Source organism: Monodelphis domestica, chromosome 3 (assembly GCF_027887165.1).
Source record: "Monodelphis domestica isolate mMonDom1 chromosome 3, mMonDom1.pri, whole genome shotgun sequence".
NCBI classification, from domain to species: domain Eukaryota; kingdom Metazoa; phylum Chordata; class Mammalia; order Didelphimorphia; family Didelphidae; genus Monodelphis; species Monodelphis domestica.
In genome coordinates this window covers 35,785,818-35,806,235 of record NC_077229.1, presented here as the reverse complement: position 1 = coordinate 35,806,235, position 20,418 = coordinate 35,785,818, and the positions used below count along the sequence as shown (strand labels likewise).

The 20,418-nt window shown below is 35.2% G+C and overlaps 1 protein-coding gene across 7 annotated transcripts in view; it reads right to left on the bottom strand.

Annotated features, from left to right (window-relative positions):
- MED13L (mediator complex subunit 13L) overlaps positions 1 to 20,418 on the bottom strand; it is a 446,607-nt gene that overhangs the window by 168,494 nt on the left and 257,695 nt on the right. For all 7 annotated transcript variants that reach the window (XM_001365370.4, XM_007489989.3, XM_007489988.3 and 4 more), the window contains one exon: positions 13,814 to 13,897. In XM_001365370.4, coding sequence (XP_001365407.2) covers positions 13,814 to 13,897 — 84 coding nt within the window. The remainder of the gene's footprint in view (positions 1 to 13,813; positions 13,898 to 20,418) is intronic.

Here is a 20,418-nt window from a genome sequence, read left to right as displayed (position 1 = left end):
CAAAAAGAGCCAAGCGCTCCCTCAAAAGCCTTTGAATCAGCTTAAATACCTTCTCGATCTCAGCCCAGGTGAGATTACAAGGCATTCTGGGGAAGTGGAGCAAAGGCTCATGGGGATTGTAGTCCTGTATTCAAGTCTATTTTTCACATAAGGGAATGACATATTTGGTGCAAAAACCAAATGTGTCAGGTACATGCTAGATGTTGTGAATAGAAAGACAAAAGCAACATGTCCTACCTTCTAAGAGAATCCATTCAATCACAGGAAGGAAACATCTTTTCAAATAAGTAGATACCAACCAGAGATAAAGTCCATACAAGGACATGTTGGAAAGAGATTCTAAGGAGACAGGGCTGGAGGGCAGAGTCAAGGGCGGCCCCATTTCAGATTGGGGTACACTTCACATAGGACAGACCCAGGGAGCAGAATTGTTCCAAGTGTGGTTCCACTGACACTGGTCACTATATGATGAGAGCAATATTGGTGATCTACAGCCTGATAATCACCAGGAGTGCTGCCAAGTCTGAATTCCATAGAAAATAAGGGAGTCTAGATAGGAAGATCCTACGTTTTGCTTGAAGGTAACTGAAGGTGGCACAGGGCAGTGGCAAGGGCACCGAATTTGAAGTTAAGAGTCTTGGGTTCAAACCTGAGTTCTGCCACTTACTATGCGAGCAACCTTAAACAAGAACATTCTTGCCTCAGGTTCATTTTCTATCGAAATTGAGGAGGATGGACAAGATAACCTCTAAGTTCCTTTCTGGCCCAGTACCTATGGTCTTATCTTTCCCATGCCAACACTTTTAATTTTTGGAGAATTGAAGGACATCTTGAAATGTCTGGAGGCTTAAAAAGGAGACAAAAGGCACACAAAAAGAAATAATTGGAAATGGATCATCATTTATTAATAGAAAAAAAGCAAAGTCATCATTAATAGAAAAGAGTAAAATCTCAAAAAGTAGTAAAAGGGTATAGGGGGAATAATGGAATTTAAGGATCACAAAGTTTAGTTTGGTACACTTTCAAAAGAAAATCTATTCCATCTAAAAATTTTGCAGAAAACAATTTTCTTGTATATGTCTAAAATGTTCAATTATTATATTCTCACATAGAACTATTTTTACTTGAGGTCATCAATAGAGAATAATATACCTCTATTTTTCAAAATTTTCACAGTCCAGTTGAGAAGGAGTCCCCCATCCCCATTTTTTAAAAATCCTTACCTTCCAAATACTATGTCTTGGTTTTAAGGCAGAAGAGTGGTATGGGCTAGGCAATGGGAACTAAATGACTTGCCCAAGGTCACACAGTTAGGAAGTATATACCAGATTTAACCTAAGAACTCCCATCTCTAGGCCTGGCTTTCAATCCACTGAGCTGCCTAGCTGCCCCCTTTTCCCCATTTTTAAGGATAATGTGCTCTTTAGAACATTGTCATGGTTCAGAATTAGATGATATATTGAAAATAACATATGCTTTGTTGGCTTCTCAAAGACCTTATTAATTCCACACATTTCCTGTTTTGCTCTATCAAGATCTATCATGTTGCCTAAGAACAAAATTCAATCAAAACTCTTAACGGATATCACCAATTAGTGACTGGTCAGGACAAAGCATTTTCTTGGTTGAGGTACCTGACACCTTACTCAAAACCCTGTGGCCTCTGCAAATATTTCATCACTTTGTATAGATTTATGCATGTTTCCAAAAGCAGTAAAACAGGTCATTAAGTCTTAGTGTATAATTATCCTAAAAATCCAGTCTAAGATTTTTTTTTTAAACCCTTACCTTCCTTCTTGGAATCAATACTATGTATTGGTTCCAAGGCAGAAGAATGGTAAGGGCTAGGCAGTGGGGGTGAAGAGACTTGCCCAGGGTCACACAGCTGGGAAGTGTCTGAGGCCAGATTTGAACCCAGGACCTCCCATCTCTAGACCTGGCTCTCAATCCACTGAGCTACCCAGCTGCCCCCCTCTAAGATCTTTTTAAAGCAATTTTAGGAAAAGATTGCCAACAACCTAGACCAGGAAATCAGATCTAAAGAAGACGCTGTAAACACCATAATAATTCCAAATCAACTACAAAGATGACGGCAATAGAGGATGTTTCTAAAAACCAAACACTAATTATGGAACTCTGTGTGAACCTCTGGATATAAATAAACTGAACTAAGGAGTGTTGAGGCCTCCATCCACTTTTGTTCTTCTCCTGTATCACTATTTTATACTGATTGTAAAACTCTCATGCCAAAAAGGGGAATGTCCTCTAATGGCTCCTTGCCAATGCATCTATCAATCATTTTTTTAAATTACCCAAACAGCAGCTGCACTTTCCTTGAAATATACACCTTTTGTGCCCTTTTGTACCTGGTGAGATAATCCTAAATTGCATAGATACCATATATGAAATGATTCATTGGAGAAACTAGCATGTTAATCCCCCAGGATCAAAAGTGGGGAGACTTAACATGCTGGCCTCCCAAAGAATCAGAGGGGGAATTGTGTGCAATTAATGTAAAAATAAAGCTCCTTATCGGCACGTGTGTTATTAAGAAAGGCCACATGGCTGGCTGCCTGAATCTCTGACCTCCTGAATGGGCTGGCAGGTGACCTGCCTAGAGGACAGAAATCATGACCCTGAATGTCCTATCAGAGAGTCCAGTAGGATTAAGGTCATTGACCATATAAAAGATGGGACTGAGCAGTAGCAGAGGTCTTTTTTGGAGAAAGGCCTCATCCTGAGGGAGGACTCCCCTTGCACTGCCCAGCAGTCTCTGATCTTATCTTTCCTATGCTGGGTCTTATAAAACTGGCCAAATCTAGGGTCTGAAGAAGGGCTGCAAGGCTGGGAAATCTTGGTAATTAAGGGTAGCTTAGTAATATTTTTCTCTCTTTTACTAAATGTAATTCAACATATGGTCTCTAAGATTAATTTTAATCATAACATTGGTCCTTTTTGAGTCTCAAGGGATCTTGAGACTATTTCTAGTCTACTGATGTGAAAGTCCAGAAGAACAGTTCAGCTTCACCTCACATGCTGCCCAAATATGTGCCCATTTCTCCACTTAGGTCAGTCTTAGAGGAATCACAACAAAAAAGAAAGAGCATTGTATTTGAACCAAAAGACATCATTTCAAATCCCAGCATGGCTATATACTATCTATGTGACCATCCTAGGTTAGTTCCATCCTCTCCAAGGATTGTAACTTTCTCACTTACAAAATGAATAAACTTGACTAAACACTTCCAAGAGTCCCTTCAAGCTCTAAATATATCAATCCTATGGCCCTTCATTTCTCCTCTATATAAGATGTCTATTTTGCCCATGCTCATATTCATTCCTCTTCGCCTGGATTCCCCACCTACTGGCACAGACAAAAAATCCTTTGAGACATAAGAACCTTTATTCCATAAAATCTTTCAAAAATATTCCAAACTACATTGAATTCTTACCTCTGTGATCTTTCCATGTCTCAAAAAAACCATGGCATGCAATTTTATATTTTTCTGCTATTATTCTATAATTGCTTTTTAGGGATATATCTGCTTAGACTACTATAACACTAAAAAACTATAAAGGTAAGGACCTTGTTCCCCATCATCTTCTTCACTTGTTATGTCCATCAGTGCCCAGCATCATGCTCAACCTCTAGTATGTGCTCAATAAATTCTTGTTGAATTGAAAAAACTAATTCAGTAATAAAATTACTGATTTTTAAAAATATTATACTGTTTTTGCATAAAAAAGACTCTCAAATCCAAGCCTATTTAACTGACAAAATTAGCATGAGATACCCTTACCAGTGTGAATCAATTTTGATTCCAGAATTCATAGCTCTTTTTTGGTATCAGTCACTTGTGCTGATCCTCTATAGATGTTTCCTTCTAACTCTGAAATTCTTCAGTTTTGATCAAGCTAATAAATACTGTATATAGATTTTAATTTTCTCTTAAAATCCATCTTAATTTTTTCCTTAGTCTAAATGCCCAAGTTTGCTTTAGTGACAATATTGAAAAATAAACAAGTCAAACAACTAACTAAGAACAACTTTAAAACATCCTTCAGTTAGAAACATGTCAACACTGGTTAACACAATCAATTGGTATCATGTTTGCTTTTGTCAACAGTGAAGATGCAAGCATTCCCTTGAGTCTATAGGTTAAAGCATTTCTCATGTTGTTTACAATGGACATCTTTCACAGCTGAAACCACAGTCATAGCATGACATCTGGGAAAACAAACTATTTTTGAGTTAAAGTGCTAAAAGGAAAAAAAAATCACTTGGAGAGAACAATATAAGTAAGAAGGGTAAGGTCAGAATGAAAATGAAAATGAAATTGTTTAGTAAAAAGGGAGGATTATAACACTCAAAGACATTTTTTTATCCTAAAGACCACAAAGATCACCTGGACCAACCATTCCATAGGTGAAAAAACTGAGGTCTTAAAAAAAATAATAACTTGCCCAACAACACTCTGGGAGTAAGCAGCCGAGAAACAAAGACAGCAGATGAAAGTGAAAAGCATATTTGGGGGATCTGAATCTTAGCACCTTGTAGGGTCTGGGAAAAGTAAATTAACCTCTGACCTTGAGCTTCTTGTTGGGGAAAATGAGAATGTGAGACAATATGATTTCAGCAATTCAACAGAGAATGTGATGTAAAGAACAGCACAATAGTTTTTCAGATATGGATTTCTTTTAGTGCAGAGTTTATAAAAGACTATAGTCTTGGGGTGGGGGTTTGAAGTGAGTTGGTGATAGTGGTGAACAAATAACAACACCTGTGCTCTGAGCTTCCTTTTCTTTCCCAGTAAAATAAAGAGGCTGGATTAAGAAATCAGCAGAGTCCCTTCTAGCTCCAGGCTTCTATGAGCTATCTGACCTTCATAATTCAAATACCTTTCATAAGTATACATTTCAGCTAAATTAATAAAAGAAAAACATTTCTCTGCAGTTATAATAATTATAGAGCTTTGGGACTAAAATCCAACAGAAGGAAAATATTTTGTTTCAATACTATGGTTTTAATATTGAATTTTCAATTTTTGATGCAGTCTCAACAAGAGATCATTTATAAGTGGCCTAGGAAAATTACAGCAAGTAACAATACAGTATCTAAGAAAATGCTGAGAAACTAAAAGGACCTCCAACTACTTATAAAAATGCCCTATGTAAATTCATTATTGATACAGTAAGTCACTACAATCCTGGCAGGCATTTCAAAGACTAGTACTCAGGAATCTAATTAGCAGCACAGCAGGGCTTTACTTTATCCTTTTATACCATGCCAATAATGAAAGTACAATAAAAAAAGCATAAGCCTTATAGGGATTTCACTGATCAGTCACCAAAGTCCTCATAAAGGCAAAAGTCCTCATGAAATTTTGGATATTTAGATATTCATAAACTACCTTTAAAAAGAAATCATAGCTAAAATCCATAGAAAAGAACAAGCTTTGTTCCAAGGAAATTTTTCTTAACTTTTACTGGTTTAACGCAATAATCAAATGCATCAAAATGATCCAACCATTCTGGAAAACAATATGGAACCATGCCCAAAGGGCCATAAAATTGTGTACCCTTTAACCCAGTAATATGTACCCTTTAACCCAGTAATATCACTAAAGAGGCTGAATTCCAAAGAATCTGGAGAAAGGATCTATCTACCAAAATATTTTTAGCAGCTCTCTTTGTATAAGCAAAGAATTGAAAACTGTGGGGATGTCCAATAATTGGAGAATGTCTGAGCAAACTATGGTAAATGGTTGTAATGGAAAACTATTGCACCATAAAAAATGATGAACAAAAGGATGATTTCAGAAATACCTGGAAAGACTCATATGAACTGATTCAAAGTGAAGTGAGCAGAATACAATATACAAAATACAGTATACAATAACAGAAATACTGTATAACAAACAACTGTGAAGAACTAATCTATTATCAACAAAACAAGGTTCCGAGATATGGCAAGGGACTCATGATACAATAACAACAATAATAAAATGAACAAGCTCACTATCTACAGCCAAAGAAGAAACTGTTGGAATCTGATTGCAGATCAAACTACATGATCCTTTACTTTATTTCCATCGTAAGTTTTTTTTATTGTATATGTGATACATATCTTCAGTAAAAACATGGGGAATAGAGAAATATGCATTGCATGAAAGCACTGATATAATATATCAGACTATTTTCCACCTCAAGTGGGGATGCTGAGGAGGAAGAGAAAGAATCTGAATAGCAAAATGTCAAAGAACAATTGGCAAAAATTGTTTCTAGTGGAAGCTAGGTGGCTCACATATCTCTCAAGCTGGCAAAATAATCTACATGTTTGCTAAGTCTGTTTTTAGACTCCTTTCCTCTCTTCATAATAACTAATATTTATATAGTAAAGACTTATAAAGCACTTTATAAATATTCTCAATACATCCTCGCTACAACCCTAGGAAGAAAGTGATATAATTTCTAGTTTACAGAGGTGCAACTTAAAGCTGATAGGCTAAGTGACTTGTTCAGGCTCATACAGCTACTGAATATCAGAGACAGGCTTTGGATTAAGGTGTTCTTGACTCCAGGTCAATTTGTCTATCGTATAAACCACCTAACTGATATACTATATCAGTTATATTTATATATATAAAACCAGTATATAACTATGCTGGTTAAACTTTTGTATAAAATAACATCAGAAACAAGAAAATATGGGGGCTTAGTTTTTTTAATCAATCACACAAATAAAATTAGGTAAACTATAATTATAGCATTTTTTCCTTATCCAAGATGAACAGATATAATGCTTCTATATAGACTATGGATTTTCAAGTTCTCAATTCTTATTCTAGATCTGTATTCCCCACCCACCACCAAACTGTTCCATCCTCACCTATTTCTAAACTTTGTACTCAAGTCACCAAAAATTTAAGCTAATTTGAGGGTCTTTGTTAGATATTTATATCTCTTCATATTTCAACAAAAGATAATGGTTATGAAATGACTAATACGGGAATATGCTTTACATAATTGTACATGTAAAATCTATATCAAATTGCTTACCATCTCAAGAAGAAGGAAGGAGCGGGAAGGAATGAGGAAGGAGGGAGAGAAATTGGAACTCAAAAAAAATTTTTAACGAATGTTAAAAAATGTACTTATATGTAATCGGGGGAAAATAAAATACTGTTTTTGGGCGTTTTTTAAACCCTCCAAATCCATATTACTACCCTCCAGTCTGCAATAAGAATTTTGAATTTGGACCATGAATAATTAGGGGGGGGACTGTGAAAAAAAAAAGACTGTAATTAATAAACTATGATTTTTTTATAGGCACACTTTCTGCAAAAGAAGAACAAAGTGAAGTAAAAAGATTCATGAATAAATCAATTCTATCTTACACATATCAGAATCATCTATAAAGCACATAATCTTTTTTAAAAGATGGTATAGTGAGAAAACAAAAGTAAAAAAAAATTATTTCTCCATGTAATTGAGGAAAAAAAATAAACTATTACTAAAAAAGTTCTATCCCTAAAAATTGATGTGATAGAAGACAGGGTATCTGTTGTGGAAATCTTCCTACATGGAACACACACAAATGATACTTCCTGATGTTTCAAGAAATGCTATTCAGAAAATGCTTACATCATAGTACCTAATCACCAAGAATCTATAAAATTTTTATGTGTATTAGAGAATTTGTGAACTTCACAACACCACAATTTCTTATACCATTTAACAGTCTACATTACTTGAAAAGTGATAAGCTGGATATATTACTTAATAACTCATCCACATTCAAATTTTATCTGAGTTATTCATTGAAACATCATTGCTTACAACTTCCCAATACACAGAAAATAGCCAGAAGATATTTTAGCATCAATAATAATACCATATTTTAATGAAAATCAAAATACTTGAAAAGTATAGTTCACATATGTCCCTAAAAACTAAATATGACATAGAGATAACTCCAGATAAGGGGAATCAATTCTGGAGAAAGTGTATCAGTTAATATGATATTCCATAAATTACTGCTTATATGAAAACATTTTGTTTAAATGATTATACACACACACCATATAATTGATGGACTATACTAGCACAAAATTAATAGGAATAATTAAGCTAAGAAGTCCAGAATTTAATTTTCAAATTAGTAGATGTGAAGATTAAATTGTAATCCTCTGATTATAAAAATGAAGGTACTCAGCTCTTCCTTTATTGGGAAGATTGAATTGTAATCCACAATCTATTTTTAGATTTTAATCCCCAAAAGGTGGTAACTCAGTATTTGAAGTAATCTACCCATTTTAATCTACAAAAAGGTGTTAACTAACTATAAAAGGTGAACTAATCAAAAAAGGTGTTAAATAACCACAAAAGGTTAGATGGACACTCAGACTTGGCTGTGGAACTAGACCCCTGGAGGAGCTCGTGCAGGAGACCTCAGACAGTTTTCTTTTTAGATGGTCACCTTGGTGAGTGAAAGGCTGACTTAGTTCCCTGCCTTTCTGGAGGTGTAAACCTCCGAGAAAGGCCCCATTGTCTTGAGACTCTTTCCCCTGATTATCAGAATTTCTACCTGGCTCAGAGGAAGCCAGAGTTTTTTCTCTCTCATTTCTTTATATCTTCCCTCTATTGTAAATAAACTACCATAATTTACATTCTATTTTAGTAATTCATTTGGATTTAGAAATTAAATCCCTGGTGACCACCAATTAAATATTAAGTCCAACCACAATTAAATTTAACAGTAGACAAGAACCAGGAGTCAAAATTGACCAGCATTATCCTACACTTCCAAATATGAACAATTTACTACTCCTAAGGGATATCAACTGATCAGAATAAATTATTTAAAGTTTTAGTAATGATACATCCATTTGTACCTCAATGCAACAGATTTATTCCTTTAAAATATATATGTGTACGTATGTGTTTATGATGAGTTTAAATCTGAATAATCTCTAGGTACAAGATTCACTAAGCACAAAGAACAATCAATTGCCTCTAGACAAACATTGCCAGGTCGACCTCAACTCTAGGCCACTTCTCTAAATAGCTCCAAAGCTATTAGATTTCCCTTAATAAGAACCTGGTCCCAATCTACCCTCTATGACCCAGTAAAATAAGAACCATCTCCTAACATTTTCACTGACTGTACTCCATGCCTACATTTCTTCCCTCCCTCCCCACCATGTCTCCCTCCCAACTCTCCTGGTTTACTTTCAGCCAAAGTCCCATATTCTACATTGTCTTTTCTAGTTCTTAAACTTTGTACATTCCTTTGGAGATTATTTCCAATTTATCCTGTATTTATCTTGTTTTCATATAGATGTCTGCAGGTTCTCTCTCTCAAATAGACTGTGTGCTCCTTGAAGGCAGGGATTGGTGTTCTGTATGGTCTGGGCCTTTCATTGTATGCCCAGGGATTAGCAGTGCCTTTAAGAACAGCAACAATAAATGCCTCACACTCAATAAATGCTTCTTGACTTGGTGACTCAATCAAGCCTTCCTTTTATTATTCTCCTAATGAACTTAATCACTGTATGTTATGCTATTTCACAATGGAGAAACTAATATACATTAAACAAATCAACAGGAAGAGTGAAAATAAAATTGAGAGCCTCCTTGATTCTCAAACTTACATAAAGGAGGGAAAAATCTCATTTTCACACTGGCACAAATGAGTTTCATATATTTCAAGGAAAAGGACAAATTCTCTAGCATGAAACTTATATTATAATTTTAAATTTTAATTCATGTAAAGATCTAACCCAACATAAAGGAGAGAAGCTGAAACAAACTCCAAAGTTTGTGGGAAAATTGAAATTGATAAGAGATTTCAAAAACCTTTGAAACATATCATAAAATTCTATAGCAGACCCTAGTAAGAAGTTAATAGCCAAATTTATAACTTCCTTTCTCAAGTCCATTTTGTTATAGAATTATATATCATTCTCAAGGATAAATTAATGTGTAAACACAGATAGAACCTATCTTCAGTAAAATAACACTATGATGCCCTTTTGTTTTGTTTCATTGAAATCATAATACTCTATGAACAATGCTGCTCAATTCTAACAGTAAATTAGATAGCTTTCAAATGTTGTGCCACTGCTCCCTCTAGGTTCTTCTACAACCAACTGATCATTTCTTCTTTCTATGAGGTGATCACAAAATGTGTTCAGGTTACTTCTGCTATTAGAATTACGGTTGATGATCTGGTAACATAAGGACAAGCTACCATCTCCAGGATAAGGTTTATTTTCAAGCAAATAATTCGGTACCCATGGAAGGACTTGAATAAATAAAAAGCAGATGGAGTGATACATTAAAAATTATAGCCATTTTTAACATTAAAATGAAGTATATTTAAACTACTTGCTTAGGGAAATTTTTTCTGAAGAGAACATTAAGCCTGGGGAGATAATAATCTCTTGAAAATTCAGTTTCCTTGTCTGTGAAACTTGTATGATATAAACTCCCCAGGGTTACCATGAAGATCAATGTAAAATATTTTGTCATTAAAGTGTCAGAAAGGAAGCATGGAGCAGTGACCACAGAGAACTGACCTCACTATTAACATGGCATAAGGACTACAGGTAGTATTCAGACAGAGAAATCAAAGTTATCTAGAGTCATAAGAAAAAATGCTTTAAGTCACTATTAGTTAGAGAAATGAACCACCTCACCTCAGACTTATCAGACTGGCTAATATGAGACAAAAGGAAGATGACAAATGTTGAAGGAGATATGGGAAAAATGGGACACTAATGCACTGTTGGTGAAACTGTAAACTAGACCACCCATTTTTGGAGAAAAATTTAAAAGTATGCCCAAAGGGCAATAAAATTGTGCATGCCTTTTGACCCAGAAATGCCCCAAAGAGATCTGTACTCCAAAGAGATCAATGAAAAAGAAAATGGAACCATCTGTACAAAAATATTTACAATAGGTCTTTTGTGGGGTGGCAAAGAATTAGAGATTGAGGTTTATAAATTGGGGAATTGCTGAATAAGTTGTGTTATAGGATTGTGATGGAATACTATTGTCCTGTAAGAAATGACAAGGAGGATGCCTTCAGGAAAACCTGAAAGTGTTACATGAACTGATGCAAAATGAAGTAGAACCAAGATGACATTGCACTCAGTAACTCACAATAATATGTTATGATGATCAAATGCAAATGACTTTGCTATTCTGAAAAATACAATGATCCAAGATAGTTCCAAAGGTTGCATGATGAAAAATGCTATCCACTTCAAAAATCCTTTCCCCCCCTTAACATTCATTATTCTTGGGGGGGGGGTTGTTAATATTTCCTTTTACAACATGGCTAACATGGAAATGATTTGCATAACTGCACTTGTATAACCTATACCTAACATGTCTTCTCAAAAAGGGAAGACAGCAAGGAGGAAGAGAATGAAACTCAAATTTTTAATAAAATGAATGTTAAAAAATTTTTAAAAGGCATGAGTTTTTAGCACAAATGTAAAAAACAAGGCAGAGACTATAAATTCTATGATTTAAATGAGGATCTGCACTAAGATTTCAGGTATTCTTTATACAAAGGAAACAAAGAAACACTTCATTTTTAGTGCTGAAATCTGTCATGAATTAGAATACTCCCTAAGTTAAATGAGTATGTTTGTTTTTCCTGAGTTCAAATCCAACCTCAGATACTTAGTAGCAGTGTAATACAGGGCAAGCCATGTAAGGTAATCCTGTTTGCCTCAGTTCCTCACCTGTAAAATGAGCTGGAAAAGGAAATGGCAAACCACTCATCATCTTTGCCAAGAAAACACCAAATGGTGTTACAAAGAGCTGGATATAACTGAACAAATCACACTCTCCATTTTTAAAATGCATGTACTATGTGAAGTTGTAAGTGGCTTGGGAAATTTGACATTGCCAAAAAAAAAAAACAACTTTTCTTAGCTACCCCCCCCCCAAAGAGAAATGAAAAAAGATTCGTTGTTTAAATACTTCTTAGGATTTCCTTGAGTCTTAAAAAAAAAAAAGATAATGAACATAAATTTTAGGTGAGAAGTAATTATAAAAATACTTATCATTTTGGCCTTCTTTCACCTAATAGGTAATAACAACTTTGTTCTAAACTACTACACACTATTTTTTCTTCAAGGATTATCTCCCAAAACACATGATAATTCTTTCAAATGAGAATTCTTTCAGTGCCTAAAATATCATATATCGGAAAATCTTAGCACAGTAATTATTACTGTACACCAGAGTTCTATCTTTCTAATTCTAAGTCAAATGATAATGTCCCTTTCACCAACATACTCATTGGCACTATTTGACAATTTTTAATGTAAAAGTATAGCAAAAAAGGGGGAGGGGGAGGGATCATTTTCCAGGTTACTTACCAATAATTTATTGGCATTCTACCATTATTTCCTTTTTTTTTTTTAATCTAGAAAGACCACTCTAAAACATCCCAAAGCTCAAAGTCATCTCAAGTAGAATGAGTAGTTCCATTAAATTGTTTCCACACAGGAAGGACAAGGTCACTTGTCAGTTACATGGCGAGTGGATTCTTTGTTGCATATGGGATATACTAGCTGACTCCTGAGGTCCTTTTTAAATAGAAAAATTCTGTAATTTGGCATAATGTTTTATGTTTTCTTTAAGAAAAAATACTCTTTTACATAGTCTTCCTCCTGACCCCCAATCCTTACCTACCTTCTTAGAACCATTATTATGTTTTAATTTGAAAGCAGAAGAGCAGTAAGGGATAGGAAATAGAGAGATTAAGTGACTTGCCCAGAGTCACATAGCTAGGAAGTGTGTGAGGCCAGATTTGAACCAAGACCTTCTGTGTCTAGGTCTGGCTCTAAATCTACTGAGGCACCTACCTGTCCCCTACATTTACCACTCTACGAGAATTTAAAAGAAACTGTAGATTTTTCATATATAATGATATCTTCAGCAGTTTTTTTCCTCAACAGATAAGAGGCCACCAAATTGGTTTTCTTGCCTCCAATCAATCCATTATAGAGCTGCCAAATAATTGTGCTGAAGCACACATCTATGTGCCCTCCTGCCTGGATAATATGTGGTAGCTCCCTATAGTCTTTGGGATAAAAAATCTTCACCTTGGTATTTAAAGCCTCTCAGAATCTGGCTTCAACTCACCTTTCCAGGCTTATTTAATATTCCCACTCTTTGTATACAACCCACTTAAGTAAAACTGGCCAGTTTCCTACTTCCTGAAATAAACAGCCTATCTCCTGCCTCTCAGATTTTAATTTAGAGTACTTCTTACTATAAATTTAAATTTGACTAAATTTTAATGGCTGATAACAATTCATTAATTATATCCCTTACAGTCTGACATAGTTTAGACATTTAATTAATAATCATTTTGCAACATTCTAAATATTTTTTAAATCACAGCAAAAGACTTCACCAATACTACAGGCTTTTTGAATTCACACAAATTAAAAAATCAAATAAAAAGAAAGCACTATGCGCCAGATAGCAATTTTTTGAGAAAAGCCTGAGTAGGATATTCCATTCAAACAGTGTTCCAATTCCACAAAGGCTGGTAATCAATGACTTAGACACAGGTATCATAAAAATCATTCTGATTTAACCTTTCTAGTCCAATGTAGAACAGGACTTTGAAATCCATTGGCATGCCCCAAAGATATTAAGGATACTCAAAGGTTTTTTGTGTGCCCCCCACACACACACACACACAAAGATGAGTATAGATAGAAAAGAAAATAACAAACCAAAATATAGGACCAGTCTTTTAAGAAGCAAACATATTACTAACCTTTTGTTGACTGGCTTCTCATCCTTTTCATAGGGTCGAACGAACCATTTACCAATCCTGACAAAGTTTTTATCCATCAGGCACCTATAAACAATCAAGAGTGAGGGTTTTTTTTTTTATGGTTTCAATAATAACATAACTACTTCTAAAGCCCTTCAATAAAGAAAGATTGATTTTGGAAGGATAGATTAACTCAGCAAGCTGACTCATCTCTCTTTACTGTGAGATGGCTATCACTAATTTTGTTATGCATCTACTGGGGAATTCCAAGGGAATTTAAAGTGTCTCTATCCCTCATACCACATGGAAAGTATAAATAAAAAAGACCTTAAGTTCTTCCTCATAGAATAAAGTTAATAACTATCACATCGGCTTCAGTAAATGATTAAATTTCTATAGGATTTTCACTAGTTCCCAATAATGGGAATCTCTCTCAAAATAATCCAATCTATCATGCTATATATATGAGGTTAAAACATAGTGACTTATTTTAGGATTAAAATACATGGTATATTTTAGAGTGTAGATGAAACAATATGGAAAGAGACAAAGGAATAAAACCTGGAAACCATTGGATATTTTAGTCACTGGCTCAGAGATTTTATTTTACCAGTTCAATTGGTATACATACTATTCGACATTAAGCTTTCAAGGTTATCCAACACTGTTTTCTATTGACATTTAAGCACTTGAGATATTCCATTTCCTTGCAGATTCTATATGCCAGCACCCAAAAGAACCATTGGCTAAACAAGATCACAGAAAGAATAAATTATGAATTAATATGAAAGTTCAAGAGTTTACAGAAAGGGAGACATGAGTGAAAGGGTAACTATCCAAACATAAATTAAATCTAACATGACCATACAGCACATGTGTGAAAGATATTTGTAAACCACTGCCACACTACAACGTGTAAAAGTCACAAATGCCAATTTCTGATTTTACATCAGAAAGCTGAGGACAACCAAGGACACAGTAGGAAAATGGTGATAATGTGCTGATAATGCAATATGAGATTCACTACACCTGGGCTAGTCTCTGTGGTAGCCACTGTGCATCCCATTTCTTTGCCTGGAAATGTCAATTTCCAGGTATTATCACTACTCCACACACCAGCAATGGCAGTTGCTGATCCCTGAATCTGAACTCTTAAGGTTTGACATAGTGATGAAGTGATGATATTACTGATGATATATAGATTTTTCACTTACTGACAGGTCTGTGTATTATGAGAGAATTTCTCTGAGGTGGCAGGAAGACAAGAAACAAACTACTGTGTTCAATTCAACAAACATGTATTAAGTGCTTACCATGCGCAGGGCCCTGTGCTAGAGAGACTAAGGAAGAAAAGGAGAAAAAATAACCTAATTAATGCCCAAAGGAAATTTAATGGGGGATGGGGAAGGGGAGAGAGGAAAGGGGAAGGCAACGAAAGACAGGAAGATTTATTTGGGGGGAATGCAACCCATACATAAAGTAGAATGTATTATGGGCAAAGGGAAGTTCTGGGCTAAGTTCTCCAGAAATAAAAACCTACACCTAGCTCAAATAATTACTGGAAAATTTCACCTGAATATTCCCCTGGCATCTCACATTTAAAATATCTCAAACTATATTTGTAATTATACATACACACACCCTAACTTCCCCTGTTTGTCAAGAATACTATTATTTTTCCAATCATTTATGTAGGTACACAATGTCAGATTTATCTCAACTCACCAATATCTCAGATACCCCTTTATTCAATCTGTTGCCTTTACAATCTGGCTTCAACCATTCTCTCCACATTACTCCCATTAAGACATTCTACAATCTGATCAAATTGGGCCACTTGCTATTCTCTGTACATTTCCTCTCTCCCTCATTCACTGAATTACTACAATTGTTCATTCACTTCCTCTCCGGTCACTTGCTCCTCAGTCCTTTAAAATCTATTCTGGCTTTATTTCATTACTTAAAAAACTGCTCTCACCAGTCACCAATTATATCATAAATGCCCCACCTGCTGTTTTCCTCTGTTTTTATCCTTCTTGACTTCTCTACCACATCTGAGACTATTGATCGTCTGTTACTCCTACATAATTGCTTCTCAAAAGATTTTATGGCATTCTTTCCTTCATTATCTTTCTACCGGTCAGGTTGCTCCTTCCCAGTCTCTTTTGAAGAATTCCCTATGTAGAGATCTCAAACCATTGTAATATACTAAAAAGTATTCTTTTTTAGTAACCTAATCAATTATTATAAATTTAATTATGATAACACTACAGGCAATTGCCAAACCTATGTAAAAACCCTACTTTCTCTCCTAAAATCAAGTTTTATAGCATTAAATGCATATTAGAATTTTCTAATGGATAATTCCACAGGCCTCTAAATTCAACATGTTCAGGAGAATCTACCAATTTGCCAAAAATCTTATCTTTGTCCCCAAATCTTCAAGTCATTTGCAACCCATTACTCTCAGCCTGACCTTCTGATTTTGACTATTTAAATCTTTTGTCCTCTTTGTGAATTTCCTGGTTGTAAGGAGAATTCCTAGTATTGTTTTAATTTGTATTTCTTTTCTGCACTGCAAATTCTGAAGTGGTTTTTGATAGATTGCATGGATTTTTAAAAAAGTTTCTTAATATTCCTTGACCACTTTTATAGTTCTACAAATCAATTCTGAGAAGGGAAGATAACAAAACAAGTAAAAGTTTCATACACTGTAAAATATACTAAAGAAATGCCTATGAAAAGAAGTTAAAAAACAAGTCCTGACCCATATACTTTCTAGTCTTAACCTTGAAAAACAAAATACATCCTTAATATTCTCCAATAAAGAGGTACTTTGGTCATGATAAATCAACACAAGATTCTTTGAAAAATACAACCAGAGAAAATCCTTTATAATGGTATTTTCCTTTTAACTAATAATGAAAAAGAGAGAAGAAAACAAGAAGAGATCACTAAAAGTCATAGATCTGCATAGCTCATATGGAAGAAAGATTCCCTACAGCTAGTGAAATTTCCAAAAATTCTCTTTTGCAAAGGATATTGGCATAACTGTTTCAAAAGTATTATAATAAAAGGTCTTCATTAGCATGTATTTTTACTCAATGGATCAAACAACCCAGAAAGGAAAAGAAGGATCTCTTTATGACCATAATAAGTTACTCTAGAAGGCACTGAGATACAAAAACTATCTATCTCCACACACATATATACACATATACAGAGAGAGAGAGAGAGAGAGAGAGAGAGAAAGAGAGAGAGAGAGAGAGAGAGAGAGAGAGAGAGAGAGAGAGAGAGAGAGAGAGAGAGAGAGAGAGAGAGAGAGAGAGAGAGAGAGAGAGAGAGAGAGAGAGAGAATGAATGAGTCCCTACCCTCTCAAACAGCTTATTTTCTAATGGAGAAAAAGAAGACAAATAAGAAAAATAAATAAATGATTTCTTGAGAAGAACATGAAAGCTATCAAACTGGGGAGTCCAAAAAGGTTTCCTCTAGAAGGTGGCATGTGAAGCAAGTCTGAGTGGAAGCTAAAGATTCTAAGAAGCAGAGATGAGGTAATGAGGGTGTGAAGAGGGAAAGGATGCTATACAGACTGTGTGAAAGAATAAGTTGAGAGAAGGAATGTCAAGATCTGAAAGCAGCATGTAGGAACTTGGATAGAATAGAGAATGTGTTAATAAAAGCAATATAAAATAAAACTGAACAAAGGGAGATTGGATTCAGCTTGTAGAGGACTTTAAATTCCACACTAAGGAGTTTATTTTATCATATGGGCAAAAGAAAGATGCTAAAAAAATATAGGTGGTATAGTAGGTCACACTGTACTTTTGGAATATCAATTTAGTAGCTGTGGGAATATAAGACTGGAAAGAAGTGAGCCTGGAGGTAGGGGAGACAAATTAGATAGCTTCTGTACTAGTGTTAAGTGAGAGTTGAGTGAGCTACATTAAGGGAGAATCTTTATAAATTAAGAGAGGGGAAGGATAAATGATATGCTATGGAGGTAAAATCAATAGAATTGGGTAATTGATTTGCATATAGGTATGGGGATTTGGGAGAAAGAGGAAATAGTTAAAAATGACTCTTACAGAGGCAGCTAGGAAGATCAGTGGATAGAGAGCCAGGAGATCCTGGGTTCAAAGGTGATCTCAGACTCTTAGCTGTGTGACCCTGGTCAAGTCACTTCACTCCAATTACTGCTCTCCTGCCTTAGTATGGATTCTAAGGCAGAAGGTAAGAATTTTTTTAAAGGATTCCAAAGTTGTGAATCTGGATGACTAGAAAGATAGTAGAATCCTCTACAGAATTACAAAATGTCAGACGAATTAGTATGTACAAGAGAAGGGAGAAGGGAAATAATTAGTTCCATTTTGCATTTGTTGAAATGGATAGGTCATTCAGATAGAGAAGTCCAGCAAGCAAATGATGATGTGGGAAGGAGGCTTAAGAGACAGAACAAGGTTAGATATACAAATATATAGATTTGGAAATCATCTATATTGAAGCGATAATTGAACCCATAGGAGGCGATGAGATTGCCAAGAGAGGCTTCTTTTGAGTTAGTACAGTTGTGCATATATCTGAGACAAGCACTGCAGTTGGAACCAGAATTTAATAGGAGAACACAGCAGGCTGGATTACATTTGGCGATTTGCAAAGTGCCTTCAATGATTACAAGCTGCACCCTAGGCAAAAAACAACCCCAACTTAAATGTTCTCCCAGTAATTCTATATGTGAGAGTGATGCCTGGAATACCATAATCCCTAAAGAATTTAAGTTGTGGGATAGCCAAAGGATGATGGAGAGAAACACTGGTGGTTATAAGAAAACTACAGCATATTTCCAACAATGACCTACATTCCAGTAAGTAGTGGAAAAAATAGGCTCAAGAAAATGTGTGCTCAGAAAAGAAATGGGTGAATCACATGGCAAGAGGGAATGATGGCAAATGGATGCTCAAGAATGCTGTACAGGTAACCACAATACATAAAAAGACCAAGGAGAAGATGTCTGGAGAGAATCTATGGGAAAGCATGGACAGGAATTACATAGAATGAGAAAGTATGGATGAGATGTAATCAATACCACTGCGGGGAAGGTCAACATCAATTAGATCCAAAAATCATTGAAGTATTTGTGTATAAATGTTTACAGATGTATGTGTGTATGTAAGACATATACCTATATGTAAAAATGTAAATATATTATATATTTAATATAATACAAAATATAAAATTATGTATTATCAAATTACCATAACTTTCAAACATTTGAAGGGAAAAGATTTTCCTGCCCTCTTCTCAGTTTTATTTGTTTTGAAAAAACAATCAACAAAAGTGAGCTAGTTAAATATCACTTCAAATTAATATTTTTATTTTACTATAGAAATCTTAAAATACATTAATCTAAAGATATATTAATGGGAGTGGAGAGGAGCAGCTAGGTGGGTCAATGGATAGAGGCCTGGAGTCAGGAGATCCTGAGTTCAAATATGACTTCAGGCATTTACTAGCTGTGATACCCTGGACATATCATTTAATCTCCATTACCTGGTTGCCAATACATAGTACATTCTAAGAGAGAAGGTAAGGATTTTTTTTAAAGGCATATTTTTTTTTTTAAACCCTTACCTTCTGTCTTGGAGTCAATACTGTGTATTGGCTCCAAGGCAGAAAGAGTGGTAAGGGCTAGGCAATGGGGGTCAAGTGACTTGCCCAGGGTCATACAACTGGGAAGTGTCTGAGGCCAGATTTGAACCTAGGACCTCCCGTCTCTAGGCCTGGTTCTCAATCCACTGAGCTACCCAGCTGCCCCCTTAAAGGCATATTAATGAAAGCAGTCACACCATAACTTCAACTTAGCAATGCTTCATGCCCAAACCTGACATCATTACTAATATTACATAACAATTTCATTTTTAATGTAGAATTATTTTAATAATTCAGCAAGTGATTCTCCATTTACAAAATGTTCTAACACTATAATGATTTTTCTTGACCTCTATGTAGCCTAAATTCACACTATGAAATGGTTGATCACCCTCTTTTCCTTGGTCTTCTCTCACTTCTTTCCAGGTTTTCATGACAATATTCTTGAGCATAACTTCACAGTGTTTTTTGATAAATCTTTATCCAGGTTATAGACATGGTCAGTGTCCTCCAGAGGCTATGTTCTGGGCCCTCTTCTCTTCTATATTATTTCTTTGACTCTCTTATCTATGTATTCAGTTACCAGATGACTACCAGATATACTTAGCCAGGCTTATCTCTCTCTTGATCTATAGTCACATCTCCAATAGGTATTAGACATTCATGTATTCATTCATTTTAAGAAGTCATTACCTTCCATCTTAGAATCAATACTGTATATTGTTCCAAGGCAGAAGAGCTGTAAAGGCTAGGCAATGGGCATTAAGTGATTTGCCCAGGGTCACACAGCTAGTGAGTTCCCAGTCCCTTAAGAGACAAAACATAGATATATCCTCAACTCCTTACTCTTTCTCATCTCCTATATCCAGTCTATTCCTGAAGTTTGTCAATGTTACATTTACAATATCTCTCATGTTCACCTCCATCTCTCCTTTACCAATTCCTCATTTTAAGGATA